Genomic DNA, 27,142 nt, shown 5'->3' on the forward strand with positions numbered 1-27,142 from the left:
TACGCACTGATACTCTGGATAAGAATACGCATTTTTGTAATCACATATATTAATCTAATAGTTGAATTCGGATGTCGAACTACCTACCTCAAGTGTTTTGACTCCCGATTCATTGAATTTTATCCGGAATTTTTGTGAATGCAAACCGATGTGTGCGTGTGAACAGGGTGATGTATAATGTGATTGAATCAAGATGTGTAGGATAGCTAGTCAACACAATGAATACAATTTTCAAAATCGTACCATAGTACAAATATATAGATGCTATAAGGCTGAAATATTAAAACAAACAAACAAACAAATGAATTGAAATTTTATAAATAACATACATTCCTGTTAGTGATTTTTTTCGGAAAATTTAGAATATAATATCAATAAACACAAACGTCAAGTATTTACGGATGGACATTTTATTTATCAAATCAATCTCTTTTTAAAGTTTAACATTTCTTTATATGAATATATATCGATATACAAAATATAAGCAGAGACTTATAAATCTATACTAAAACAGTATAGACTAATTAACATTATCTATATCATTAACGGAAAGCTTAATACTAAAATATATGATAAAAGAGATGATTTTTCATTTCCTATCGTTAATTATCCATTTTTAGATGGTGACGTTCCCTTGTCACCATCTTACGGTGTTTATATATCTCAACTTGTACGATTCGCTCGTGTATGTAACAATGTTTTAGATTTTAACGAGAGAAATTTATGTATTACTGAAAAATTATTACACCAGGGTTTTCGATATCACAAACTAGTCAAAACATTTACTAAATTTTATCATCGGTATAAGGACATCATTCGTAAATATAGCTCAACATGCAGACTTCTTATACGTTCAGGTATTTCACATCCAATTTTTTATGGAAATATTCTTTATAAAGCACAAAAATGTCAGTATTCACCTCTGAAACTAACAAAACCTTTAAATAGACTTATTAAGAAGGGATATAGTTACGATACTGTTGTCAGGTCATTAAAGATTGCATATTTTGGCGTTAATATTGATTCACTTATAGGGTCTTTGCATCGGCACTAAACACATTTATTTAAAAACCAGTTGTTGGCATGACACGGGTTATGTTCTTCTCATATATGTTATGATGGTATGATACTAAACCCCTAACGGGAAGGATTGTGCCTGATATTCATATGATGAAGACATAATCTTTCAATCAGTTTAATTGAAGTCTGGAGCTGGCATGTCAGTTAACTGCTAGTAGTCTGTTGTTATTTATGTATTATTGTCATTTTGTTTATTTTCTTTGGTTACATCTTCTGACATCAGACTCGGACTTCTCTTGAACTGAATTTTAATGTGCGTATTGTTATGCGTTTACTTTTCTACATTTGCTAGAGGTATAGGGGGAGGGTTGAGATCTCATAAACATGTTTAACCCCGCCGCATTTTTGCGCCTGTCCCAAGTCAGGAGCCTCTAGCCTTTGTTAGTCTTGTATTATTTTTAATTTTAGTTTCTTGTGTACAATTTGGAGTTTAGTATGGCGTTCATTATCACTGAACTAGTATATATATTTGTTTAGGGGCCAGCTGAAGGACGCCTCCGGGTGCGGGAATTTCTCGCTGCATTGAAGACCTGTTGGTGGCCTTCTGCTGTTGTCTGTTCTGTGGTCGGGTTGTTGTCTCTTTGACACATTCCCCATTTCCATTCTCAATTTTATTATGATAGTAATTAAATTTTGTTATGATTATTGTAAAATATTAATAACGTTTTTAACTCACCGGGAACCGAAGGGCCCCATGTGAGCTTATGCCATCACTTGGCGTCCGTCGTCTGTCGTCTTCTGTAGTCGTCGTCTGTCGTCGTAAACTATTTCAAAAATCTTCTCCTCTGAAACTACTGGGCCAATTACCTTCAAATTTTAACTAAATGTTTCTTAGGGTATCTTGTTTATAAATTGTATCCCAAGTTTGTATCCATCGACAAACATGGCCGCCATGGCTAAAAAAAGAACATAAGGGTCAAATGCAGTTATTGGCTTATATCTCAAAAACTAAATCTTTTAGAGCAAATGTGACATGGGTAAAATTGTTTTATTGGTCAAGATTTATCGGCCCTGAAATTTTCAGACAAATTGAACAACCCATTGTTGGGTTGCTGCCACCGAATTGGTAGTTTTTAAAAAAAATTTGCAGTTTTTTGTTATTATTTTGAATATTATTATAGATATATATAAACTGTAAGCCGCAATAATGTTCAGCAAAGTAAGATCTACAAAAAAGTTAATATGACCAAAATTGTCAATTGACCCCTTAAGGAGTTATTGCCCTTTAAAGACAATTTTACACAATTTGTTCATCAAGTTTGTTAACATTTAAAAATCTTCTCCTCTGAAATGCAGGTGAGCGATTCAGGCTCTTGAGAGCCTCTTGTTTGTGAGATGCAAGGATTTAAAATCTGTGTGAATTGAAACCATGCAAGTATTTTTTTCATTCACGAACGTTTAAAATTTAGGTATTTAACTAACTTTGGGTATGCATCCCTGCTCATTGGTGCTCATACATTGCATATAATTTTCATAAATGTAATGACTATTCAAACCTGTGAGACATAATGCACATATATGACAATTTTAATTATATTCTATTCAGAATAAATTCAGTCTCAGTTTAAACTTAATAATGAATATTCTCTTGATCTGGTAGTATCTATTAATGAAATTAGATATTTTTGACAGAAAAATCCTTTTGTTTGATTATCTGTCTGCTTTCCGACCACTGTGTTTTCGACCTAAGATACATGTTTTGCCTCTAAAATTTGTATTGCTACTTGGTTAAAAAATTCAGCGGATTGATTTTCTTGAGAAAAAAAATATTTTTATCTTGTGTTTAGAATATATAATTTATTAATTAATAATAACATTACATGTATGTTTCATTATAATATGTTATTTTGATTGGCCAACAGCAATCTCGCATCATTCTGAAATTAACCTTCATTTCAAAATTTCAAAATGAAATGTAACATTCATGACGACACAAGCTTCCACAATAAAGTGCACAGGTAAATAAAAGAAAAACTTGAAAGAAATAAGAAATCGTGTTTTCATGATCCTAGCAAAAAAATGTAATTATAAGTATTGAATGCTTCTTTTAGTAATTTTATAGGATTGTTAAAGCGTTGACCGTGCGCACATTTTTAGAATGAAGCCCTTCCGCGCTTCATACAAAATGTATTTCGGTCAATGCTTTTACACCCCAATAAATTTACAAAAAGAGGCATTCAGTTCTTAATTATTATTGGTATATTCTACTTTTTCAGGAATTTATCAGAAAGTTTCCAAGTAGTGAGAGATTTTGTGACATTTTCTAATATGACAGAGAGTGCTAAATGGCTGAATTTTCATTTTGAACATAAGGATAGAGTAAAACTGGTTCTGCAAACTACAAATGGAGCTCTCAACTCAATAGTCAATGAAACAGATGGTTTTATTGTAGATCTTACACCTCCCATGCTGATACATCTTGGAGATGGTTCTGTTCAACATAAAGATCTAGAATTTCAGGTTGGTAGGATAATGCCTGTATCTGTATATCTAAAGGCAGATTTAATTTTTACCAACACACTCCACTTTTATGGACGAAAATTACAACCGTAACTTGGTAGCCAACTAGGCACCAAACATAAAAAAATCTAGTTGCCTGGAATTAATTTAAGGGGCCCTTGTTGAAAATTTTTAGATATCCTATCAAATATAGATACAGTATGCTTCATTCTGCTTTTAATTTTATTGTAGATAAAACCATGTATACAAAAAACGTCAGTTGCACCTGTATTTACATAATTTTATTCAAGAAAGTTATGATCATAAGGTGAATGTTGACAGGTATGAAAAACTTTTCCTTGTCAATACCATCCATATTTAACAGCCTTACAATGGGTCAATACATAAATCTGTGTTCAGGGTGTCCTTCTAAAAATAGCCTAGTTGGTAGGTTTAAATTTTGCTTTCAGTCATTATCCTTGATAATGTTGTTTCTTCAAAGAAACTTGTTGCAGAAGTTTTCAAATGGCTTTTGTAGAAGTGTGCCATTTGCACCATCTTATTTAACAATTAAAAAAAAATTATGTTGTTTTGATCAATTTGGTCTCATATATTTTGATAAAATGAGTTAGTTATGCTGTAAACTATAGAGTTTAGTTCAGTTATATTAAAAACCTTACAAATAAAGATTTTTTTTAAACTAGAATAAAAAGGTTTTATTAGAGTTACAAAAATGCAACTTTAAAATCTAAGAATTGGAGAAATATTGAAAAACATTGGATTTTAGAGTCAGTTTGACCCCAAATCATACTTTTTTCATTAAGAAACGCTTACTTGCACAAGCCCCTACCAAATCATACCAACATTTAAACAGTACTACAGAATAAAACATATTGGATTGGTATGCCAAAAAAACCAACTCTTTTATAAGAAGTTCCACCAAATTCACAATTACTTTTTGTATTTGATAGTATTGAAAAAAAGGGAGACAATTAATTGTTATTGCAATAAAAAATATAGAAATTTGTTATTTGCTAGCAATCAAAATTGATTTGAGATATATTTTTAAAAGGATACATATATTTTGCAACACTGTAATAGTTTTTACATAAAAGTAATCTTATATCACTAATGGTTTGTTTACAATTGAATTAATTCAACATTTAATAATTTAAAGAAATAAAAATGATGTATTTGTAGTCTGATACCACCAGCCTCTCATCAAATTTCAAGTTTATTGATGAAGAATCCGGATTGGATCATTTCAAAATACAGATTTACCAGAGATATCAGAGCATAAGATCACAAATTGTTCCAGGTAGTATACAATTTTAGATATTTAACATAATTCAATTAAAAGTTTGATAAGAATTTAAATATAATGTTTAATGTCTAAAAATATGTCTTAATGACTGACACATTCAAATAAAAAAATTCTGTATTTTTTTATTGCAACATCCATCTCTGCAACGTTTATAAATTTTTAAATTGTTTTCAACATGCATGATATAATTCCACTGGATTTTAAACAAACAACAATTAATTAAATTTTCAAATCCTCTGCCTTAATTTTGTTTCAATTTTTCTAACCCATCTAACCAACTAGCTGAAATTCCTAATAATAACACTAACAGTATTATCAGATGTGCATTTTGACAATTAATGTCTCTTTAGTGATGCCCAAGGTTGAAATATTTGAACATCCAAACCTAATACAAAGGTTGAAGAGCTTTTAAAATGGGACAAGGAATCAGATTTGCATGAGTGAGATATATTCCTCAATTTCAAAATGATTTCCAAAATTTTATAACAGCAAATTTTAATGAAACAAACTTTCAATGAAATGCTAGCTATTGAAAACTGGAATATAAAACAAGTTTGCCAAATAACATTGTTGATCTATGTATTTGTATATTTTATTTTGAGATATTAATCTTTTAAACATTATCATGATTATACATGTGTTTTTTGTAGAAACTCACAGTGATTGGATTGAATTGGATGATGCAAATCTGAATGAGTTTGTTGACACCAGTCTGACTCTCCGACAGGGTGCAGTGTACAGTATAAGAGTAGGAGCTGTAAATAAAGCAGGTTTTATGGCATCTTTTGAGACAAATGGTGTAAAGGTAGACACAACACCTCCTATTGTAAGTTATTTGTTGAATACATAACCAATTATCTGTCTTTATGCTGGTCCCAGAAAGTTATCTTGAAATACTGGTTCCATGTCTTCAAATAACATAACTAAATGTGCACTTTGATTTAGTTTCATTTTTAAATCATTTTTAAACTGAAACAATATTGTTTACCATTGCTATGTGTCTATTTATACCCCACACAAAGTTGTTGCAAATTATAGAGATGTTTGCCAAAGGGAGACAATTCCTAAGTAGGACAGACTTTGTTCCCTATCAATGCCAAAGAGAGGGGCATGCTTTATTGTATACATGTGATTACTTGTCTGTCATCACTGAGATTCTGAGTTCAAACCTTGCTATTTGCAGATAGGATCTTAATTTACCAGGATTGCCACTTTTTGTGCCAAAGGTCCGTTGTTTGCTCTGGATACTCAGGCTTCATCCACCAATAAAAACAGATTGCCATGATTTTGCCAAGAGTTCTGAAAGTGATGTTAAACAACAACAATTCAATTAAAGTCATCATTGTTATATCCAACACAATACATCATTGTCTTGCTACTTGACTTATATAGGCATACCCTACAGTTTATTCTCTTAGGAATTGCAAAATAATAATATAATTTGAAATTAAATTAAAATTTGAAAATGATGTCTTTTATATATAATATTTGTTATAAATTGTAATTTCAAGTTTCAATTTCATTTTTACATCTTGAAGGAACAATGATCAATTAAGCCAACCAGGGCAACCACTAATATTATATGATTAATTTTGCATGCAGGTTAAAATAATGCCTAGAAATACACATCACTTTTTCCTGTTTATGTGGTTTTGACAAATATTTTACTTTGTAAAAGAAAATAACTGAAAATATTTTGTTCAAGATTATTGGACAAATGGAATATTATTTAAAGACTATAAAAAAGGAAAAGAATGATCAATGGCATTTAGAAGAAGATTTTTTAATTTAAAAAATATATGTTCAGCGAGGGAAGTAACCTGAATGATATTTTTCTCATAACACTTACTTCAACTCTAGGTATTTGGATTACAGGTCAATGAGTTCTTGAAGAAGTATATGTTATTTAGCAAAGCATGGCTAAAATAACTATTCAAACTTGTGTCATTTCAGTCTGTCATATTTTTATTACAATATGAGGTATCCTTGAGGCAAAAAAGTAAAGAATGTAGTACAGAAAGTCACAGGACAAAAAGTCACAATTCAGTTTTGAGATTATTTTTCTCTGAATAAGAAAACACTTATTTAAAAAATTTTTTTGTATTTTTTGAACTTTTATATATAAAGCAACTTTGTAATTAAAGTTTATTTAATAAATATCAATAATGATTGAATAATTGTTAAGGAAACAAAACGTCAAAGTGGCTTGGTACTTTAACAGCTTCATGGTGCCAAGAAATATATCCTTTGCATGATTAAAATTTAATAAATTTTCATTTATCAAGGCTAATGAACAATTTCCTAAACTGTAAAATGAATATATGTAACAAAAAGAAAATATTTTAAGATCTTTTTCTTATATATTCAAACAATTGTCTGAAGCTGTCAAACTCAATTACAGCACCCTTAACGTTAAATTGTAAATATTTTGAGTAAGAGCCGATAGACTTTTCTATAATTTTGATATAATTTGTCTTAAAAGTAGTACACTACACTGTAAAAATCTTTTTTTGGTAGAGCTGGTGCGATTTTTTTTAATTTGCTTTTTTTGTCTAAAAGAAATGCACTACGAAATAGCTTTGTTCTCGGGGCCAGATGTTCTATACCAAGGATCCAGAAATTTTTTCACACAATTTTCACGCATGTGTTTTACATAGTAAATAAAGCACATGTTTGACTCGTGTAGTTTTTCAACGTACATTTGATAAAAGTTTTAATTTTTTAATTAGAATTGGCAATTGTCTTTATTAAAAAATTCTTAAGTAATGAAGTAAGTTGTAATGGAATTGAATTTCTCTAAAATATTAGTTCTGGTCTTGATCACTACTGTCAGGTGTGAAGAACACAGGTTAAAAGTGATTAGCGATCATTAGCCAATATCTTCTGGAGGCATTAATATGATTATTAGGAGGGCCTCAGGATTATCATACTATACTGGAGTGGCAGTTTTATTACCGGAAAAGCATATAAAAACAAAACTTATTAAAAAAAGGCAATTAAGAAACCTGATCTCAATGAAATGACCGAAATTATTTCTGTAAAAAAATAAAATTTGACCTAACTCCCAATCTACCATTCCAGTCAATGACCTTGCAGTTTAAGTCAAGTCTGGCAAATACGACTGTTTCTGGACCCTTGTTTTATGCCATAAAGTTTAATATTTCTGTTTGGATTAGCTATTGAACTTAAAGACCATAAACAATGCTGATATGTTTCATACAACAACTGCTACCATATTACAATGAATAACTAATTACTTTTTATGCCCCACCTACGATAGTAGAGGGGCATTATGTTTTTCGGTCTGTGCGTCCGTTCATCTGTCCGTCCGTTCATCCATCCATTTGTCCGTCTGTCCCGCTTCAGGTTAAAGCTTTTGGTGAAGGTAGTTTTCGATGAAGTTGAAGTCCAATCAACTTGAAACTTAGTACACATGTTCCCTATGATATGATCTTTCTAATTTGAATGCCAAATTAGTTTTTACCCAAATTTCATGGTCCACTGAACATAGAAAATGGTAGTGCGAGTGGGGCATCCGTGTACTATGGACACATTCTTGTTTAGATATGAGTTATATTTTGTTGACAAAATTTTGACAGTCATATGGGTGTTTGTTTCTTACACTAGATTCACTGGCTTCATGTTAACACATTATCAGATGACGTAGAGCAGGTTGTGTATGGCTATGTATGGCAAGCAGATACAAATGGTATAAAAGCAGCATGGCAAGCAATAGATCATCAGTCAGGAGTTATAAATTACAAAATAGCTGTTGGATCCTCACCAGGTATTTGTAAAACAAAATACAGATTTTTAATATGATGTTTCATGACCATATGCCCATTGAAATAGAAATTATTGGAAAATTGCATTACAAAAGAGGGACGAAGGATACCAGAGGGACAGTCAAACTCATAGATCGAAAACAAACTGACAACGTCATGGCCAAAAATAAAAAGACAAACAGACAAATAATAGTACAGATGACACAACATAGAAAACTAAAGACTAAGCAACACGAACCCCACCAAAAACTGGGGGTGATCTGAGGTGCTCCGGAAGGGTAAGCAGATCCTGCTCCACATGTGGCACCCGTCGAGTTGCTTATGTTATTACAAATCCGGTAAATAGTCTAATTCGGTAAGTCACATTCGTGAAAAGGGAAGGGTATTGTAGTTACGACATAAGGAACATATCCGATATCATCTGTGAAACGGTTATTCCATAACGGTCAACCAACTCGTGATGGCGTCCGTAAAATTATCGAAGGGATGACTTCAACTTCACCATTTGGAACTCTTGGTTTAATAGCTTCCTTGTGAGCAGCAATCCTCTATCAAGGAAATCATGATAGGAAACACAAGCCCGGGAATATCGTATCAATTGGGAGATATATACTCCGTATGCAGTATACAAGTGCTCTCCTGCCTACATTTCTTGTATGAGTGTTATGAAATTTAGATCAAAGGTTTATATCAGCGATGTCTGGGACAAGTTAAAAAAAATCAGTCCTCATCAATTTCTTTTACTGGAGTTATGTCCCTTGTAAATCTAAATTCTATAGGAAATTGCTTTGTAAGAGCTCTGATCTCAAGTGTATGTTCAATTCTTGCCTGATTTTTCTGAAATGTATATCATAGGTTTATATCAGCAATGTCTTGGACAAGTTGGAATATTAGTGATTAACTATTTTTTAGGAGATACGTCTCTTGGAAATATAAATTATAAGGAATATTGCATTGTAAGCACTCACACGCTTACTTTTCTTGTAGTATTGTTATGAAATCAGTTGGGTTGTTGTCTCTTTTACACATTATAAAAATAAGGAGATGTGGTATGATTGCCAATGAGACAACTATCCACCAAAGTTCAAATGAAGTGGATTTAAGCAATTAAAAGCAACTGTAAGGCCTTCAACAATGAGAAAAACCCGTACCTTATAGTCGGCTATAAAAGGCTCTGACATACAAAGTATGAAACAATTCAATTAAGAAAACTAACGGCCTAATTTATAACAAAACAATTTACGATAAACAAGATAGACATGAACCAACAACAACCACTGAACTACAGGCTCCTGACTTGGGACAGGCACATAAAGAATGTGGTGGTGTTAAACATGTTTGTGAGCCCACAACCCTCCCCTAACCCTGGACAATGGTCATTCCTCATTTCCATTCTCAATTCTATCAAAGGTTTATATCAGCAATGTCTGGGACAAATTTGACAGATAGAAAGTATATCGTATATAACAATGATTCCAATCTCATGTCTACATTTCTTTATATAGGATAGTTACGAAAATGTTCTAAAGAACTAAAAAAATGTTTTTTTTCAGTTATTGGCCTTGGGCAGATAAAATAAGTGTAGCCGATGGGTACATTGGAATGCTGTTCTTTTATTAACTTAGCTATCATATGGATATTTGTATGCCCTACTTACCATGGTAGAGGGGCATTATGTTTCCTGATCGGTGTGTGTTGGTTACTGTAAATTCAGAAATTATTGTGTGCATCTATTATTGCAATTTTTGAAGAATGCACTAAAATGTGGGTTTAATTATTGAGATTTAAGGAAAAGCTGCATACAGATATATGTATCAGATATTAGAAATTGAGTTCTGATTAAGGCGATACTCACCCAGTTGCATTATTTACATAGAAAAAAAAACCTCTCAATAATTTCTGAATTTACAGTATTCTGTCTCTTCTTCAGTCCCTTATCAGTTAAGGTAGTTTACCATGAAGTTGTGGTCTCATCAACTTGAAACTTTGTACAAATGTTCATTATGATGTGAACTTTGAAAAAAATTATTTGCCAAATTACAGTTTTGACAATGATTATATAGTTCCCTAAATATGTAGATGTGATAGTGTAAGCAAGGCATGGTGTCCCATGGACACATAATGTTGTTCTTTATATTCTAAGGTGGAACTGAAGTGAAGTCATGGACAGATATTGGGCTAAAGACAGATAAATATATAGATGGATTATCCCTGGATATTACTGATATTGATACAAAGACCCCAGTGTACTTTATTAGTTTGATAGCAGTAAATGGTGCTGGCCTGGAAAGTTCACCTGTGATTTCAACACCAATAGTGGTGGTGGAAGCTGACAAAGCAGGTAAATATTTAGAGGGATTATCCTGACATTGATACCAATACTCAAGTACCGTAGAAAGGCTTGTATAGTTCGCACTGGTACATAGTCCGCACCCCCTTCTCCCCACGAAATTTTAGGTAAAAAAACTTTTTGTAACTGTTAGAAAAGGTCTAATGAAACTCCGGTACTTTCAAATCCTGTGCGGTCGTTTGCTGTATTTTCTTGGAAAAAACTGTTTTCCATCATCAAACAGAAGCTGAAACTGCTTGTAAATGATTCTAGAAAGCATCATGATTGTTAAAATAAGTTTAATTCACTTAAAAAACAATTTAGAAACTTGTGTATGTTTAAACAGGAAGTTTAAAAAGCACGTGTAAAAGAAGAAATTAACCGGTGAGAGTCGAAATCCGTACATAACAGATATCACTATAATACGACTTTGAAAGTAAAACAGTTCCATCCTTTTGTAAAACAGTCTTTAATATATCTATCACATTAATGTTTGAAGGGTCTTAAGCTAATACAAACCATATTAGTCAGTATGAAACACCAAAACGGAACAAACAATCACCGATTACGTTTTGTAGTTTACAAATTCTAAGCTGGTTTATGGTTGTCTTTTTCACTATGTTTGTACCGTTTCAATCAAGCAGATACCAGTTTATTTCAACCAATGCATTGAAAAGAAACAAGAAATTTGTAATGAAAGGTTTAGTTTTTATATTTATCAGTATTAATTTGATATTGAATAGAAATAACTTATTAATATGGATGCGTTAAAATTATTAGTTTGAAAAATGATAAGAGCGCCCTCTACAATATAAATAACAAAGATGGCGGAACGTAAACAAACCACCTCACCCTCGAAATTGAAATTTTTCTCTTATTTCTTGCTTATTGTACTCTATAGTCCGCACCCTGTCTGGAAGGTCCAATTTTGGAGAATAAAACCACGGACTATACAAGCCTTTCTAAGGTATATTGTGTTACTGTGGATTAATTTATTTTCTTGGGTACCAATTTTCGTGTATTGAGAAAAACTTGCATTTTCGTGGATATTTAATTTCGTGGTTTTGCCAAAGTCTGCATACAACCTGATGGAAAATCTCTAATTATCCATGGGTCATCTGTACCCATGAAATCCACGAAAATTGGTATCCAACAAATAATAATGAATCCACAGTAATTGGTTATCAGTTAATTAAGAATGCTTCTTTTGTAACTTCATTGGGGTGTAAAAAGTCTTGATCAAAGGACATTTTGTATCAAGCTTTTCTGCATTTGTGCACATTGTATTGTTGTATGGTGTGTTTATATTTATTCCTCATATCTATTTTTGAACTAAAAGATTCATTAGAATTAAAATGGAATAAAGTATGAGAGAAAGTATAGAAATCATAGGAATAATTGCCTTACCTGATAGGGATAGATAAAAACAAAAATATTAAACTCTATAAAAGTAATTTCAAGTTTCTCACACACTGGCAGTTCTGGAGAGAAAATAATCTATGATATCAACTGATGAATTAAATGGATAGGGATAAAATTGAAACTAAACCAAGGTTGAAAATATAGTTTGTCTTCTTATTCAGGTTTTGTGAAAAATATATTTCATATGAATGTGTTAATTATTTAGGTATAGTTATTGATGGTACGGATGGCACAGACCATGATCCTGTATCTGACATTGGTGTTGACATCGATTACCAATCTGACATTTCTACTCTTAGTGTACAGTTTACAGGATTTGAGAGTCATCTCCATGGTGTAATGGCCTATGAATGGGCTGTAGGAACAAGTCCAGGTGGACAAGATGTTACCACATTTTCAGCTGATGGAATTTTACATGTAGAAGAACAAAATATTGCTGGAGATGGTAATTAATATTCAAAGCATAATGTTTAAAATTGGTATTGTAGCTCCTCAGCATAGCACGAAGGATGATGTTTGACTTTCAAATTAGGTTCAGACTTGAAATGGCACAAGACATTATCTATTCACTTTAGTCAATTAATAGTCCCTTCTTTTTTTACTTGTTGAATGGAAAGGAAACAATTAACTTAAGTCATGTTATTAGGAGATTCCTAACTGTTTTTTCCTTAGCCTGGGATCCTGCGGCTCTTTTCACAAAAAATCTTCAGAGTAAAAATACTTGTAAGTCATACACATTTCATTATAACTTAGGATCAATTCAAATCGTAAGATTTTTTGTGAAAAGAGTCGCTGGCTCACTTCTTGACAGAAGGGCTAGGCGGACTACAATGTATGTATTTGTTTATTGAATCTTAGAATGATGCATATAGGGATAGCATCATTTCTTGACACATGGTGGGAAATATTTATATTGCCACAAGTTCATTGAAAATTATTTATAAATTCATAAAAAATATGACTTCATGAAAAATTTAGCAATATAATCCAAACTTTATTGATTAACATCATGAATCACCAGTTAATTAACAATCCAATTTATATATTATTGATTTATAGAACATGCACATGCATAGTAATTCAGTCCTGTTCAGGGCTGAAATATGTTCATGTGAATTGTATTGTGCCTGGCCATACTGATGCAAATAGGAGGTTTGGCTAGGATGCCAAGTTTTTTTTTTATCTTTTGTTTTCAATAAAACAATTGATTAGGTTCACCAAATTTTATTTGTATGAATATAAAAATCTGGTCTTTTGACTAAAAATGTTTGTATTTCAATTGCACTCTCTTTCATATTTTAAGGCATTACAAGCTCTGGATATGCACAAGTAAATGCTCAACTAGAACCTGGAAAGACATATTATTCTGCTATTAGAGGTGTAACCAATGCTGGAAATATTATAGAGTCTGTATCAGATGGAATTACAGTAGATTTATTACCACCAGATATAGTTTTGGATAGGTAATTATTGTAAACTTTTTCAGTCTATTCATTTATCCCTATTTTTGTGTCTACGAAGTCAAAAATGAGACTTGGGCTTGCTGTTTCCAGTGACAGTGTCAACAGTATATTAGTTTCTTATGAGGTACAATATGGGATACCACTAGTGGTGGGTCAATGTAATAGTGACATTTTTAGCGGTCTTATGATGTTTGTGAATTTAATTTTATATATGTGTTTTATTTTATGAAAAGTTACTTAAAAAAATCAAAATAATTTATTGTGAAACCATTGCTATAAAAATAGTAAAAGTCAAAAATAAATAATAAAAAGATAGCAGTTAAATCTTTTAATAAATTGTTTGAATTACTTAATTAAAGTGTAAGAATTTATTGTATAGAAACTGGTCTCTTTATATAATGTGAATTATCTTTACATTATTATGCAAATGAGTTTAGTCTGGGTATATTTCCCGCTAGTCATGCACGCTTGATTATAGTTTTCGTTTTACAGGTAGATAAGTTATCTAGTTAGTTTGCTGCTGAAAGTTGACGGGGTTTGATGTTCTTTTGTATTGAAGATTTGTTCAAAGTCATGTGGTTGTTATAGTTGGAAATATCAGTGAATGCACATCCTTGACGCACAAGTATGAGTTGTCAGTGAGCCTAAAATCCATAATTTTGGGCGTTTATTTCATTATATTGAATACGTCTGGTGCCAATAATAAATTTATCAACTTTTAATGGATTGGTTTTGTTAGCCACATGAACCCCCGTTACATCAATGATATCTGGCATGCAAATGCATTTGTACAGAGGTTATTTTAGCCCTGCTCCTTCAATCATGGTTCATTGAGTTTGAATGATTTGTTGTTTACATGTAAAAGTATTGCCATTTTAATTTCAGAGTTTGCATTAGTATACAAAATAAAATAAAGGCAAGACTTATCTCTCTATCAACAGTTTTATAATATTAAGCAAAACAGTTTCAGACTACCTGAATTTTTGATCCTATACGGCTTGTTTGGTGAAAATCAACATGAAAAAATTAAATATTTGAGCCTGCATATCAGGAAAGGACCACGTTAATGTGATATGAATATGAAGCTTTGCTTTGGACACATTACTCGAACTCTGAGTTGACCTATCTTTGCTTTTACTCCTTAATGCTGCATGTTTAGAGGAGAAGCAGTAAATACCAATGCTCAAGTCGGTGATCAACCCCTCGACCTCCTCCACTCAAGGAAAGCACAATACCATGAGACCACCAAGGTTTTTTAAGGGTGTACATAGGTGAAATTTTAAAAATCTAGAATTTAAAATTGATAATATACGTCAGATGAGTATTAGTTAAGGAACAAAATAAGATCAAAATATTGATAGGTTATTGAGCTCCTTTTCGAGATATTTGAGTTTTAAAAAATGGCGGAAAAAGGCTGACTCGGACTGTTACCTTATATTTGCATTGGTATTATTTGGGTCTCAAATCTGCTTAAATTTTGGTAAATGACCTTTTATGAGCTATTGATGTCTTACATGAAAAGAAAAATGAGTGTTATGGGCCAAAATATTTTACCCTGTATCATAGGAAAAAAAGCAAGGAGTCAGAACATCTGACATAAATTCCTAAATCTCACCTAAGTACATCCTTAATAAAAGGAAATGAGGGTTAAATATCAATGTAACGACAACTGACCAAGCCAATTTATATAAGATAAACATCTAGAGGACCAGTAGATACACTGATACTTTCTATTACTCTTTTTACACAGACTTTCTGATAAAAGTGCAGCCAGTGGTGAGATTGGTTCAAGTTCATCGATGTATAAAAGTACAACTGACTCTCTGTCTGCAATGTGGCACTATAATGATACAGACAGTGAAGTAACAAGGGTGTGGTATTCTGTTGGCACATATCCATACGCAGAGGACATATCACCTAGAACTAAAGTAAATATATCCTCTACACAAAGTAGTCACCTGGAGGTTGGCAGTATCACACCTGATATTACAGGTATAGTTTATAATGTATATGTGATTTTTTTCTTAAAAGAAAGCTAAATGTACAACCATGCAAAATTTTCATAAAAAAAAATAATGAAATTTATTCTTTTTATTATGAAAAACATTATGTTCTGTATTCAATTAATATATGTAAAATTAGAGAAAATCATTCTTTGAGATTTTTATGGCCCACCTACGATAGTAGGAGGGGCATTATGTTTTCTGGTCTGTGTGTTTGTTTGTTCGTCCGTCTGTCCGTCCGTCCGTCCATCTGTCTGTCCCGCTTCAGGTTGAAGTTTTTGGTCAAGGTAGTTTTTGATCAAGTTGAAGTCCAATCAATTTGAAACTTAGTACACATGTTCCCTATGATATGATCTTTCTAATTTAATGCCAGATTAGAGTTTTGACCCCAATTTCACGGTCCACTGAACATAGAAAATGATAGTGCGAGTGGGGCATCCGTGTACTATGGACACATTCTTGTTTAAGTTGATTATTTTGATCAATCAAAAAGCTTGAAGATGCAAAAAAAAAAAAAGAGCAAAATTAATGTACCCATTCATTTGTTTTCACATTTCATTAATCAAATGTAAGATCCAGATAAATTATCTCCTTGTGCTTTGAACATTGGTGTGGAAGTTATTTCATTTTGGGAATTCATAGATAACTCAATAAGTATCTCGTGTATTTTTAAAATTTAATCTATCCTGAAAAAGCAGAAATGTTTTTTAAGCAATGGAATTTTCAAGCAAATTATAATGAATTTTCAGTCTTATTTAATTGTTTGCTAATTTTAAAGGTATATGATATGAACAGCTAGAACAAACATAAAAAGATATTTATTCTGGTGGATGCTCATTTTTAATTGACTATCTAACAACATTATTCAGTAGTTTAAAAAAACTGCAAATAAATAACCAAATTGAAAATGTCTATTTTGATTTTTCAGGTTGACCAGAAATACATTTCAGTTCTCTTTTACTTTTTTATTCATGAATTAAACATTCCCTTTTTTATTGTAGGCAAACCAAATATAATCAGTATCTGGGCAGAAGACAAAGCTGGTATGATTGGTCTTACTACATTTGGTTCAGTTATCATTGATACCAGTAAACCAGGAACAGGATATGTGACTTGTCCAGAATATATTGGGGTAAGCTTAGAATAAGTAGTGTGAACATCAGACATTGAAGTATAATCATGCAAGATGTGATTAAGGTGTCATTTTTTGTTTTTTATCATAATTGAAAACCTTTCAGCAATATCAAGATGAAGAACAGCAGTAAAACAACTGTCCTTTTGATATATTAATTGTTTCCTGGTGTCCCAGGAATGTTTTGTCTCATGAACATCAACTCAAATCCTTATATATAGAATATGTTATATGCACTTCTTGAATTTCAGGTGGAAACCCCAATACTATGTTCATGGTCAGGATTTCTAGATGAAGAGAGCCCCATTCAGAAGTTTATTATTACACTTGGATCAGAACAAGGCTCCTCTGATATATTTGAAGAAACTCTCAGCGGATTTGTTTCTTTTTATAGCATAAAAGGTATTTTATTGTATTTTTGCAATACATATATGATATTTTAAAATTTCTTTAAAACTTGAATCATTTAATACTTTGTGAAGCTAAATTGTGGAATGCTGTTAAAAAAAAATATGTGTTATTCCTTGGTGAAGAATTTTTGTTTATGAAGATTTCTTATCATGTTCTCAAATCTACTGGCTTTTTTTCGTCTTTGTTGACAAGTACTTTTTTTACATCTTCAATTTTAAGTTGATCACTTTATAATAGTTAATGATTTATCAACATCTTTCTGGATATTATGAAAATGTTTTTTAGTGTTCTGTAATTCTGTGAACTCTACCTTATCCAAAGTCAATAAAATACATATTTACCTCATAAATTGTTACAGAAAGAAAATATAATACAATTTATAGATTATTAAAACAATTTCGCATTGTATCTTGATATTTTATCTTGTTTTAATAGGAGTGAATAATCGTTTAGACCATGGTAAATCCTACTATGTCACAGTAACAGCAATCAATTCAGTGGATATGGAAACATTTGCTTTCTCAGGACCCATCTCCATTGATACAACACCACCTAAACATGGGAGAGTGGTGGACCTACATACAGTCTACAGAATCAATGTCAAAGACAACATGGAAACTGTGGCAATGAATGCTAAAATCTGCACTACAGATGAAGGTCACTATTTCGTTCAGTTCCTGGCGTTCTCTTACTTTAGGGTCATAATCCATACCTAACCCTAACACTAGCCCTTGTCCTAAACCTTCCCTTAACCTAGAACAACCCCTGACCTAAACATAACCATAAATGACACTTACCTTAAAGTACAGGGACTCCTAAAGTAAAAGAAGGCCCAATTCCTTGAAGTGAAAATTCTGAATTTTTATATGTTGCTAGCTGATAATTGATTGTTAATTTGCTAGTTTTTTCTAAAGTTTCTTTAAAATCAGGTAATCTTTATAAAAATGTTTTAATTTAGAGATCAGGGTAGTTTATCTACAACTTACACCATAATTACAAAATTTAAATTGTGCATCCACTGTATCATTCCCCTCCTAGTCATTATTTATAGACCTAATTTATGAATTTTGTAAATATTGGATTTGAATTACTTTTTGTAAGACATCATGATTTGTTTGCCTGTTTTGCGAGAATTTGGATACTGCGAAGTCATTATTATTTGTTGGATACCAATTTTTGTGGTTACAGGGGAACCAGGAATTGAAATGTTCAACGAATTACAAATTTTCTATTGGAATGTATGCAGACTTTGGCAAAACCACAAAATCAAATATCCACGAAAATGCAAGTTTTCCTCAATCCACAAAAATTGGTACCCACGAAAATAACTGAATCCACAGTATTGTAGTTAAAGATGTGTAAAATTTGAGTAAAAAAATGAATTGCAGAACACTTTATATTATATGTGAACTCAGGATTTATTCAATTATTAAAGAACCCTGCCTTTCATCCTTTTATATACTGACTATAATTGATATTCTTATAACTGATAATCTTTCTACTACAGAATGTGATGCATTAGATGCTGTTTGCTCAGATTCCCTTACTTCTGTATCAGCGACGTGGCAGCTGTTTACTGATGATGAATCAGAAATTGTTGGGTTGGTATAAGAAGTATATACAGAAGTTATTTGTGATATTCACCACCAATTAGTCCCTCCATTTTCAATTTCACTGTAAAAAAGGAAAACAATAATTAATGATTAACAGATGCAGATTTTTAAGGGGGCACCAAGGCAATGTTAGGAGTGGGACTTTAGCCCACTCCACCTAGATAAGCTCTGTTTTATTCACCGTAAACATATCTGTTAATATAAATAATATTGTATATGCTTTATTTCTCATATTCTAGTTTAAAAACTAAAATATTTCTTGATTTGATCAGATAAATGCTTTTTCAAATCCAAACTTCAGTTCAAATTTTGATACCAACTCTAGTATTTATAGTCATATTTTATAAAAATTGAAGTAAGCTTTTCCCTTTTAATACTTGATCTTACCTTTATTTTCATAGCTCTCCAAGAGAATTTAGGTAAAAAGTTCTTGCTTATTGAGTTTTATGTTGATACATGCTTCAGTTTTGTTAGTTTTTCTTGGACTGCATAACAATAGCATGTACCAATATCAGTAATTTGATTTTTTATTTTACAATATAACAGGTACCAGATAGCAGTAGGAACAACACCAGGTGGAGGACAGATTAAGTCTTTCTTTGATATACCTGAGGATGCTAGACATTATACAGTATCTGGGCTGAATTTGATGGGATATAGAAAGGTTACTAGGATATTGTATTTCATTTTTTTTTCATTACAATATAAAATTGAAGTACTGTAGGACTGGTATATGGTTTTACTATTTATGTTTTGTAATAATGAAATAAGTTGTCTTTGTTCACAAATCTTTGGAGAATATATAGAAATGTCCATCTCTGTCCATTTGACTCACTGATAAAGAAAGGGCTTTGTCCTTGCAAATTTATTTGTAACCTTTTTAGACTTGCAAACCAAATGCAATCATCCCCACAGACAAAATGTGTTTACCGGTTGTTAATCTTGAATTCTTCCCTTTAAAACTTTTGAGAACCAAAAATGTCTATTCAATATGATGTTTTGTTAGATGTTTCAGCCAACTGGGTTTTTTATGAGTAATGTCCCTTTGAACATAGTTTTTTTCAAAGCAAACTTGGTCATTGTAACTTATATGGTGTATTATACCCCCATTCTGAAGGGGGAATATTGGTTTAACAGTATTATCTATAAGACTGTCTGTGTTTCCATCTGAGTGTCAAAATATTTTTGTGTGTTTAATTGGTATATTTATTCCAGGTTTATGTATCTATCAGAGGAACAAATGGAGCTGGAGTTTCAAGTGTGGCTACTTCCAATGGAGTTTATATCTCCTACTTGAGTCAAGGACTTCAGCCATTGTCACATATTGCAATCAGTGATGTACTGGAAAACTCTGATGTTGATGTGTAAGATTTTAGTTTAAACTTAAACAGTTCTTGTGATCTGTTGTAATTTCTTAAAATGCAAACTTGCCTTTATATGGTTTGTGATAGCAGTCATCTTGAAAGTACAATAATCACTTCACTTCTGAAAGAAATTTTGAATAGAAAATGTTTAATAAAATCCATCCCCAGCCTCAAAAGATGAATGGTCAGTACCTTCATAATATATTAACAATATTAACATGATTACAGAGATTTCCAGAAGAGTTTTGACACACTTAGAGCATCATGGGATATGTCAGGTGACCCTTGTCCATCAGTGAGAAATGAATGGCAGATACAAAGGCTGGATGGAAAAGTTATCTCAGAATGGCTAGACATGCATGGTGATTACATATTTACAGTTATCATTTTAGGTTCATTTTTGTTATTGGTTTTCTTTTTGGAATATAAATAGAATACTATTGAATGAAATGTAGCAGCATTTTTAGAATGTCAATGGGTTTGTATTCAGAGGAGGAAAAGATGCCAGTTAAAAACATGAGTTTTGAAAAACGATCATGGTAATGATTGATGAACTTGCACTCCATCTTCTTTGAGAAACATCAAATAGTGATAATTTTTTTATCAGTTACAATAACAATGGTAAGAGTTGTGGGAAAATAGAAATATATTATTCAGAATTTCATATTTTCAGTTTCAGAAAATGGAATGCTCGATGGACTCCATATGAAAGACAGAGAACTGTATTATTCCTTGTTAAGAGTTACAAATGCTTTGAATTATACCTACATCATAAGAAGTAATGGAGTAACTATAGAAGAAGATCCTCTGCTTCCAGGCAAAGTTTTTGATGGATACATAACTGGATTTGATTTGAATATACTTCCTTCTCAACGTAAGGTCACTGCAAACTGGGATGGTTTTGGTTTGCCAGCTTCTGCCTCATTTCAGGTAGATGTTGAAGGTAGGTTTTCATTAAAATCTATTATTGTGATGAACTGAAATGTTGTTTTAAGTAAGGCAGATTAGAAAAAATAGGGAAAATGTTTTGTATGAGGAGTTTGCCTTTTGAGAGAGGTGTTAATTACTTTTCAGATGTTTGTTCTATATACATATAAATGAAGCCATACCTTCCTACTGTTCAAACCTTGTACTGGTGTATTATGAAGCCTTGAAAAAGAAAATATTGCATTCATGGCAATATCAAGGTTTTTGTACATCAAAGGAGGACATATTAGTCTAACACAATACTCCTCTGATATATTTTCCCTAATATTGCCTGTATACTTGGTACAATGGTAGGATTGTTTGTCATTTGTCATTATGAGTAGTTTACCTAACTATATATATCACCATTTATATTTGATGATTTTCATAGGAATAATAAGACTTTGACCATTAATGACTTATTGAACCAAAGCATATTGACACCTTGTGAAAGCTATTTATAATAGTGAGATTTTTTTTCATCAAGTGTAGTTATTTTAACAATATTTTTTTTAGGAAACCCAGGATATCAGGTAGATGATTCAAAAACTGATGAACAACATAAAACCCAACAGGTCTTATTTTATGAAGTAGCTGTTGGAACAGACAGAAGATTTCCTAAAACCAGGGATAATGTTGTACCATTTACAAATGTTGCTGGGAACAAATCAGTCACATTCTATGATCTCAACCTTGAGTCTGGATTAGCAATGTATTACTTTACTGTTAGAGCCTACAGTGTATCTTATTCTGTTGCCATGGTTACATCTAATGGTTTCCATGTTGGATATGATGGTGGTGTTGAAGGTAATTTTCAAAGGACCGTTTCAGCTATGTCCATTACTTAGTTTCAGTTGCCATTATGAGGACCATGGCTTTAAACTTCTCAAGTTATTTTCTCATCTTTAACAATCTGGTCAATTTCATTAAAACTTTACAGTAGTCCATAGAATATCTGCTTTTTTAACTTTATTGGTGATCATTTCTCAGATTAACCATGGCTGTTGTTGAGAAATTCTAATGAATTACCAAAATTTTTAGGAGTTTGGTAGGGGAGATCTACATTTGGATACTGTTTGATTTTTAATATACAAAACTACAACAACATAACTTTTTTCTGCAGATGACCTTTTTGAAAATTCACTAAAATAAAAACATCTTGGGAATGATTTTTTGTAAGCTGATTTATATTCCTTGCTCAGTAATGCGGCAGATCTCTTTGATACTAAAATTTTGCTTTTGATCTCATGCATGTAATTATGAAGTACATAGATATCAGAAAGGAAGTGAATTATTAGACAGCAACCCACCAACAAAAGGTCATTTAAAATAATATTTACTTATGATGTCATGACATTCTAACATTTAGAAGTATATATTTATTTGAATGTGAATATACAAACTAAGAACTTGGAAGCTTATTACAAGTCCAGTTTCAGAGAACAATGAATTATAGCATGTTTACACTGTTTATTGGTTTATAATATTCTTTTACTGTTGTAGGTGGATCCATTATTATTGGCGACTTTATTAATACCGATATGTATGTAGATATACAATTTGAAGGTTTTACATCTAAGTTGGATATAATGATGTATTATATAGGACTGTCCAATCACACTCAAGCTGTTGGAACTGACTGTAAACAATATGTAAGCATCATTTGATATTAAGATTCTTAATGTATGTCGTATGGTAGATGGCACAATAATCTTTCTTCCTTAATCTCGACACTGGACGCTAAGCAACCAACAATCAATCGATCAATCCTTAATCTCGTCACTTATTATGAAATGTGTAATTTTTGTATGGCATGGAAACATAGTTGCAAAAGCAAGACTTTGACATGCTGGAATCAGCATTAGCAGTGTCAATTATTTGTGATTGTGTCACACATTACTTCTTCAATTTCTGACCAAGTAGAATACAATTTCTTCTTTTTCTTAATATTTAAACTGTAAAATATCAGATGGAATTTACAGTATGTAGCATTTTAATGAGTTAGTACACTTTTAAAAAATCAGTATGATGTTATTTGACAGTGTACATAGTGTTTATTTGGTTTGGTTTTTTTTATGACAGAAAAATCAGGGTTTTTGTCTCGCCTGCGAGACATAGGTATTACTATCCGGCGACGGCAACTGTGTAAACTATTTGTATGATGCTTTATACTTCAGAAGGAAGAAGACCGATGCTTCATATCTTGTATGCAGATACCTATGTTATGAAGTTTTGGTCAATCCATTGTCTCTAACCTCATTTTCATGGTTCAGCGACTGCTTGAAAAAAAAATTGATTTTTTTTTGTCATGTGAATTTCTCAATTATTATGAGTAAAAAGATAACTATATTTGGTATATGGGTTCCTTGCAATGTCTACATGTCTGTCAGACAGAGTTCATCTGACCTCAACCTCATTTCATGGATCAGTGATCAGGGTTAAAGTTACATGATTATGTCCGTTTTTTCAAATACTATAAGCAATAGATCAACTATATTCAGTGTATGCAATGATTGTAAGGTGTACAAGTCTGTCTGGCAGGTATCGTCTGACCTTGACCTCATTTTCATGGTTCATTGGTCAATGTTAAGTTTTTGTGTTTTGACTGTTTTTCAAGTACTATAAGCAATAGATCAACTATATTTGGTGTATTGAATGATTGTAAGGTGTACATGTCTGTCTGGCAGGTATCATCTGACCTTGACTCATTTTCATGGTTCATTGGTCAATGTTAAGTTTTTGTCTGTTTTTCAAGTACTATAAGCAATAGGTCAGCAATATTTGGTGTATGGAATAATTGTAAGGTGCACATGTCTGTCTGGCAGGTATCATCTGACCTTGACCTCATTTTCATGGTTCATTGGTCAATGTTAAGTTTTGTGTTTTGTTCTGTTTTTCAATTAGCATATGCAATAGGTCAACTATATTTGGTGTAAAAAAAAATAGTATGGTGTATATGTCTGTCTGAAACGATTTATCTGACCTTGACCTCATTGTCATAGATCTTTGAAAATGTGAAGTTTCTGTAATGCTTTTAGTAAAAACTTTAAGACTTTCAACATAAAATTAATGATCAGTAAAGCAGGCGAGACATTTCAGTGTGTGCACTCTGGTTTTCCTTTTTTGTTTGACCAGCAAACCAGAAGAGGACTTAATTTGTTTAGATCAAACTTTTCAATGTCCTGTCAAACATTTTAACAAAGTGATAAAAACAGGTTAAATTTGCTTAAGCCCGTCAACATACCTGATGTCACAAATTAAGCCATGATATGCAATTTGGTGAAGAGCTGAGCAGAGTCATACCAACATGAGGAAGACTTTTATTCAAATTTTAATGTTTTAAATTCAGATAAATGAGAAATCAATAATATTTATTGAACCAATGTTCTTTTCTATTACATTTTAGATTGATGGACGTAAGGGAAATCAAGCAGTGGAAAAAACATTTAACATAGCAACTTTGATAAACATTAACTTGAATACATTCTTTACTCTGACATCACTACAGTTACAGTCAGGAGGAACATACTATGCCTGGGTTATAGGTAAGAACAAGTATAATACATTCTTTACTCTGACATCACTACAGTTACAGTCAGGAGGATCATACTATGCCTGGGTTATAGGTAAGAACAAGTATAATACATTCTTTACTCTGACATCACTACAGTTACAGTCAGGAGGATCATACTATGCCTGGGTTATAGGTAAGAACTTGTATAATACATTCTTTACTCTGACATCACTACCGTACAGTCAGGAGGAACATACTATGCCTGGGTTATAGGTAAGAACAAGTATAATACATTCTTTACTCTGACATCACTACAGTTACAGTCAGGAGGAACATACTATGCCTGGGTTATAGGTAAGAACTAGTATAATACATTCTTTACTCTGACATCACTACAGTTACAGTCAGGAGGAACATACTATGCCTGGGTTATAGGTAGGAACTAGTATAATACATTCTTTACTCTGACATCATTACAGTTACAGTCAGGAGGAACATACTATGCCTGGGTTATAGGTAGGAACTAGTATAATACATTCTTTACTCTGACATCACTACAGTTACAGTCAGGAGGAACATACTATGCCTGGGTTATAGGTAAGAACTTGTATAATACATTCTTTACTCTGACATCACTACAGTTACAGTCAGGAGGAACATACTATGCCTGGGTTATAGGTAAGAACTTGTATAATACATTCTTTACTCTGACATCACTACAGTTACAGTCAGGAGGAACATACTATGCCTGGGTTATAGGTAGGAACTAGTATAATACATTCTTTACTCTGACATCACTACAGTTACAGTCAGGAGGAACATACTATGCCTGGGTTATAGGTAAGAACTTGTATAATACATTCTTTACTCTGACATCACTACAGTTACAGTCAGGAGGAACATACTATGCCTGGGTTATAGGTAAGAACTTGTATAATACATTCTTTACTCTGACATCACTACAGTTACAGTCAGGAGGAACATACTATGCCTGGGTTATAGGTAGGAACTAGTATAATACATTCTTTACTCTGACATCACTACAGTTACAGTCCGGAGGAACATACTATGCCTGGGTTATAGGTAGGAACTAGTATAATACATTCTTTACTCTGACATCACTACAGTTACAGTCAGGAGGAACATACTATGCCTGGGTTATAGGTAGGAACTAGTATAATACATTCTTTACTCTGACATCACTACAGTTACAGTCAGGAGGAACATACTATGCCTGGGTTATAGGTAGGAACTAGTATAATACATTCTTTACTCTGACATCACTACAGTTACAGTCAGGAGGACCATACTATGCCTGGGTTATAGGTAGGAACTAGTATAATACATTCTTTACTCTGACATCACTACAGTTACAGTCAGGAGGAACATACTATGCCTGGGTTATAGGTAGGAACTAGTATAATACATTCTTTACTCTGACATCACTACAGTTACAGTCAGGAGGAACATACTATGCCTGGGTTATAGGTAGGAACTAGTATAATACATTCTTTACTCTGACATCACTACAGTTACAGTCAGGAGGAACATACTATGCCTGGGTTATAGGTAAGAACTAGTATAATACATTCTTTACTCTGACATCATTACAGTTACAGTCAGGAGGAACATACTATGCCTGGGTTATAGGTAAGAACAAGTATAATACATTCTTTACTCTGACATCACTACAGTTACAGTCAGGAGGAACATACAATGCCTGGGTTATAGGTAGGAACTAGTATAATACATTCTTTACTCTGACATCACTACAGTTACAGTCAGGAGGAACATACTATGCCTGGGTTATGGGTATAAGCAAACATCTGTTTTGCAAAGAAAACTTGATTGGAAAGACTATATATATGGTTTGGGTTTTATATTTTACTGACGAGGCACATTTCACCCCTGCATGTCTGTTTAATGAAATTCTGTCGCATTTTTCTCAGAAATTACAAATCAGAGCTTCCTGAAATTTGTTATGTCGTTGCTGTTCAGCATACTATACTGTGTGAGATGGTTTCAGTTTCATTGTTCATCAACTTTCTTTTCACTAAATACTTATATATTATACTAACACAAACAGCTAGGCCATTTATTAATTTTTCATCACAATTTTAGCTCACCTGGGTCAATATACCTAATGCGCCTCTAATTGAGGAACACAAAAGTTGTGTGTAAACAAAAAATCTCTGTGTAGTGATATTGGACATGTTTCTATTTTTAACAAGTGACTGAGCTTAACCATTTGTGTTGATCTGGAAAGTATAGGACCATAGAATAAATGTGTAAAAACT

General features: G+C 32.3%; 1 protein-coding gene across 1 annotated transcript in view; it reads left to right on the top strand.

Annotated features, from left to right (window-relative positions):
- Window positions 1-27,142, top strand: part of LOC127720421 (uncharacterized) — a 140,527-nt gene that overhangs the window by 51,000 nt on the left and 62,385 nt on the right. The window contains exons 30-48 of the mRNA XM_052226999.1: window positions 3,297-3,540; window positions 4,720-4,837; window positions 5,494-5,669; window positions 8,471-8,630; window positions 10,772-10,969; window positions 12,585-12,824; window positions 13,683-13,842; window positions 15,593-15,834; window positions 16,847-16,977; window positions 17,229-17,379; window positions 17,824-18,045; window positions 18,896-18,989; window positions 19,548-19,665; window positions 20,217-20,365; window positions 20,594-20,727; window positions 21,039-21,308; window positions 21,848-22,138; window positions 22,835-22,983; window positions 24,738-24,876. Of these exons, the coding sequence (XP_052082959.1) occupies window positions 3,297-3,540; window positions 4,720-4,837; window positions 5,494-5,669; window positions 8,471-8,630; window positions 10,772-10,969; window positions 12,585-12,824; window positions 13,683-13,842; window positions 15,593-15,834; window positions 16,847-16,977; window positions 17,229-17,379; window positions 17,824-18,045; window positions 18,896-18,989; window positions 19,548-19,665; window positions 20,217-20,365; window positions 20,594-20,727; window positions 21,039-21,308; window positions 21,848-22,138; window positions 22,835-22,983; window positions 24,738-24,876 (3,386 nt within the window). The remainder of the gene's footprint in view (window positions 1-3,296; window positions 3,541-4,719; window positions 4,838-5,493; window positions 5,670-8,470; window positions 8,631-10,771; window positions 10,970-12,584; window positions 12,825-13,682; window positions 13,843-15,592; window positions 15,835-16,846; window positions 16,978-17,228; window positions 17,380-17,823; window positions 18,046-18,895; window positions 18,990-19,547; window positions 19,666-20,216; window positions 20,366-20,593; window positions 20,728-21,038; window positions 21,309-21,847; window positions 22,139-22,834; window positions 22,984-24,737; window positions 24,877-27,142) is intronic.

Source organism: Mytilus californianus, unplaced genomic scaffold (genome assembly GCF_021869535.1).
Source record: "Mytilus californianus isolate M0D057914Y unplaced genomic scaffold, xbMytCali1.0.p SCAF_11, whole genome shotgun sequence".
NCBI classification, from domain to species: Eukaryota; Metazoa; Mollusca; class Bivalvia; order Mytilida; family Mytilidae; genus Mytilus; species Mytilus californianus.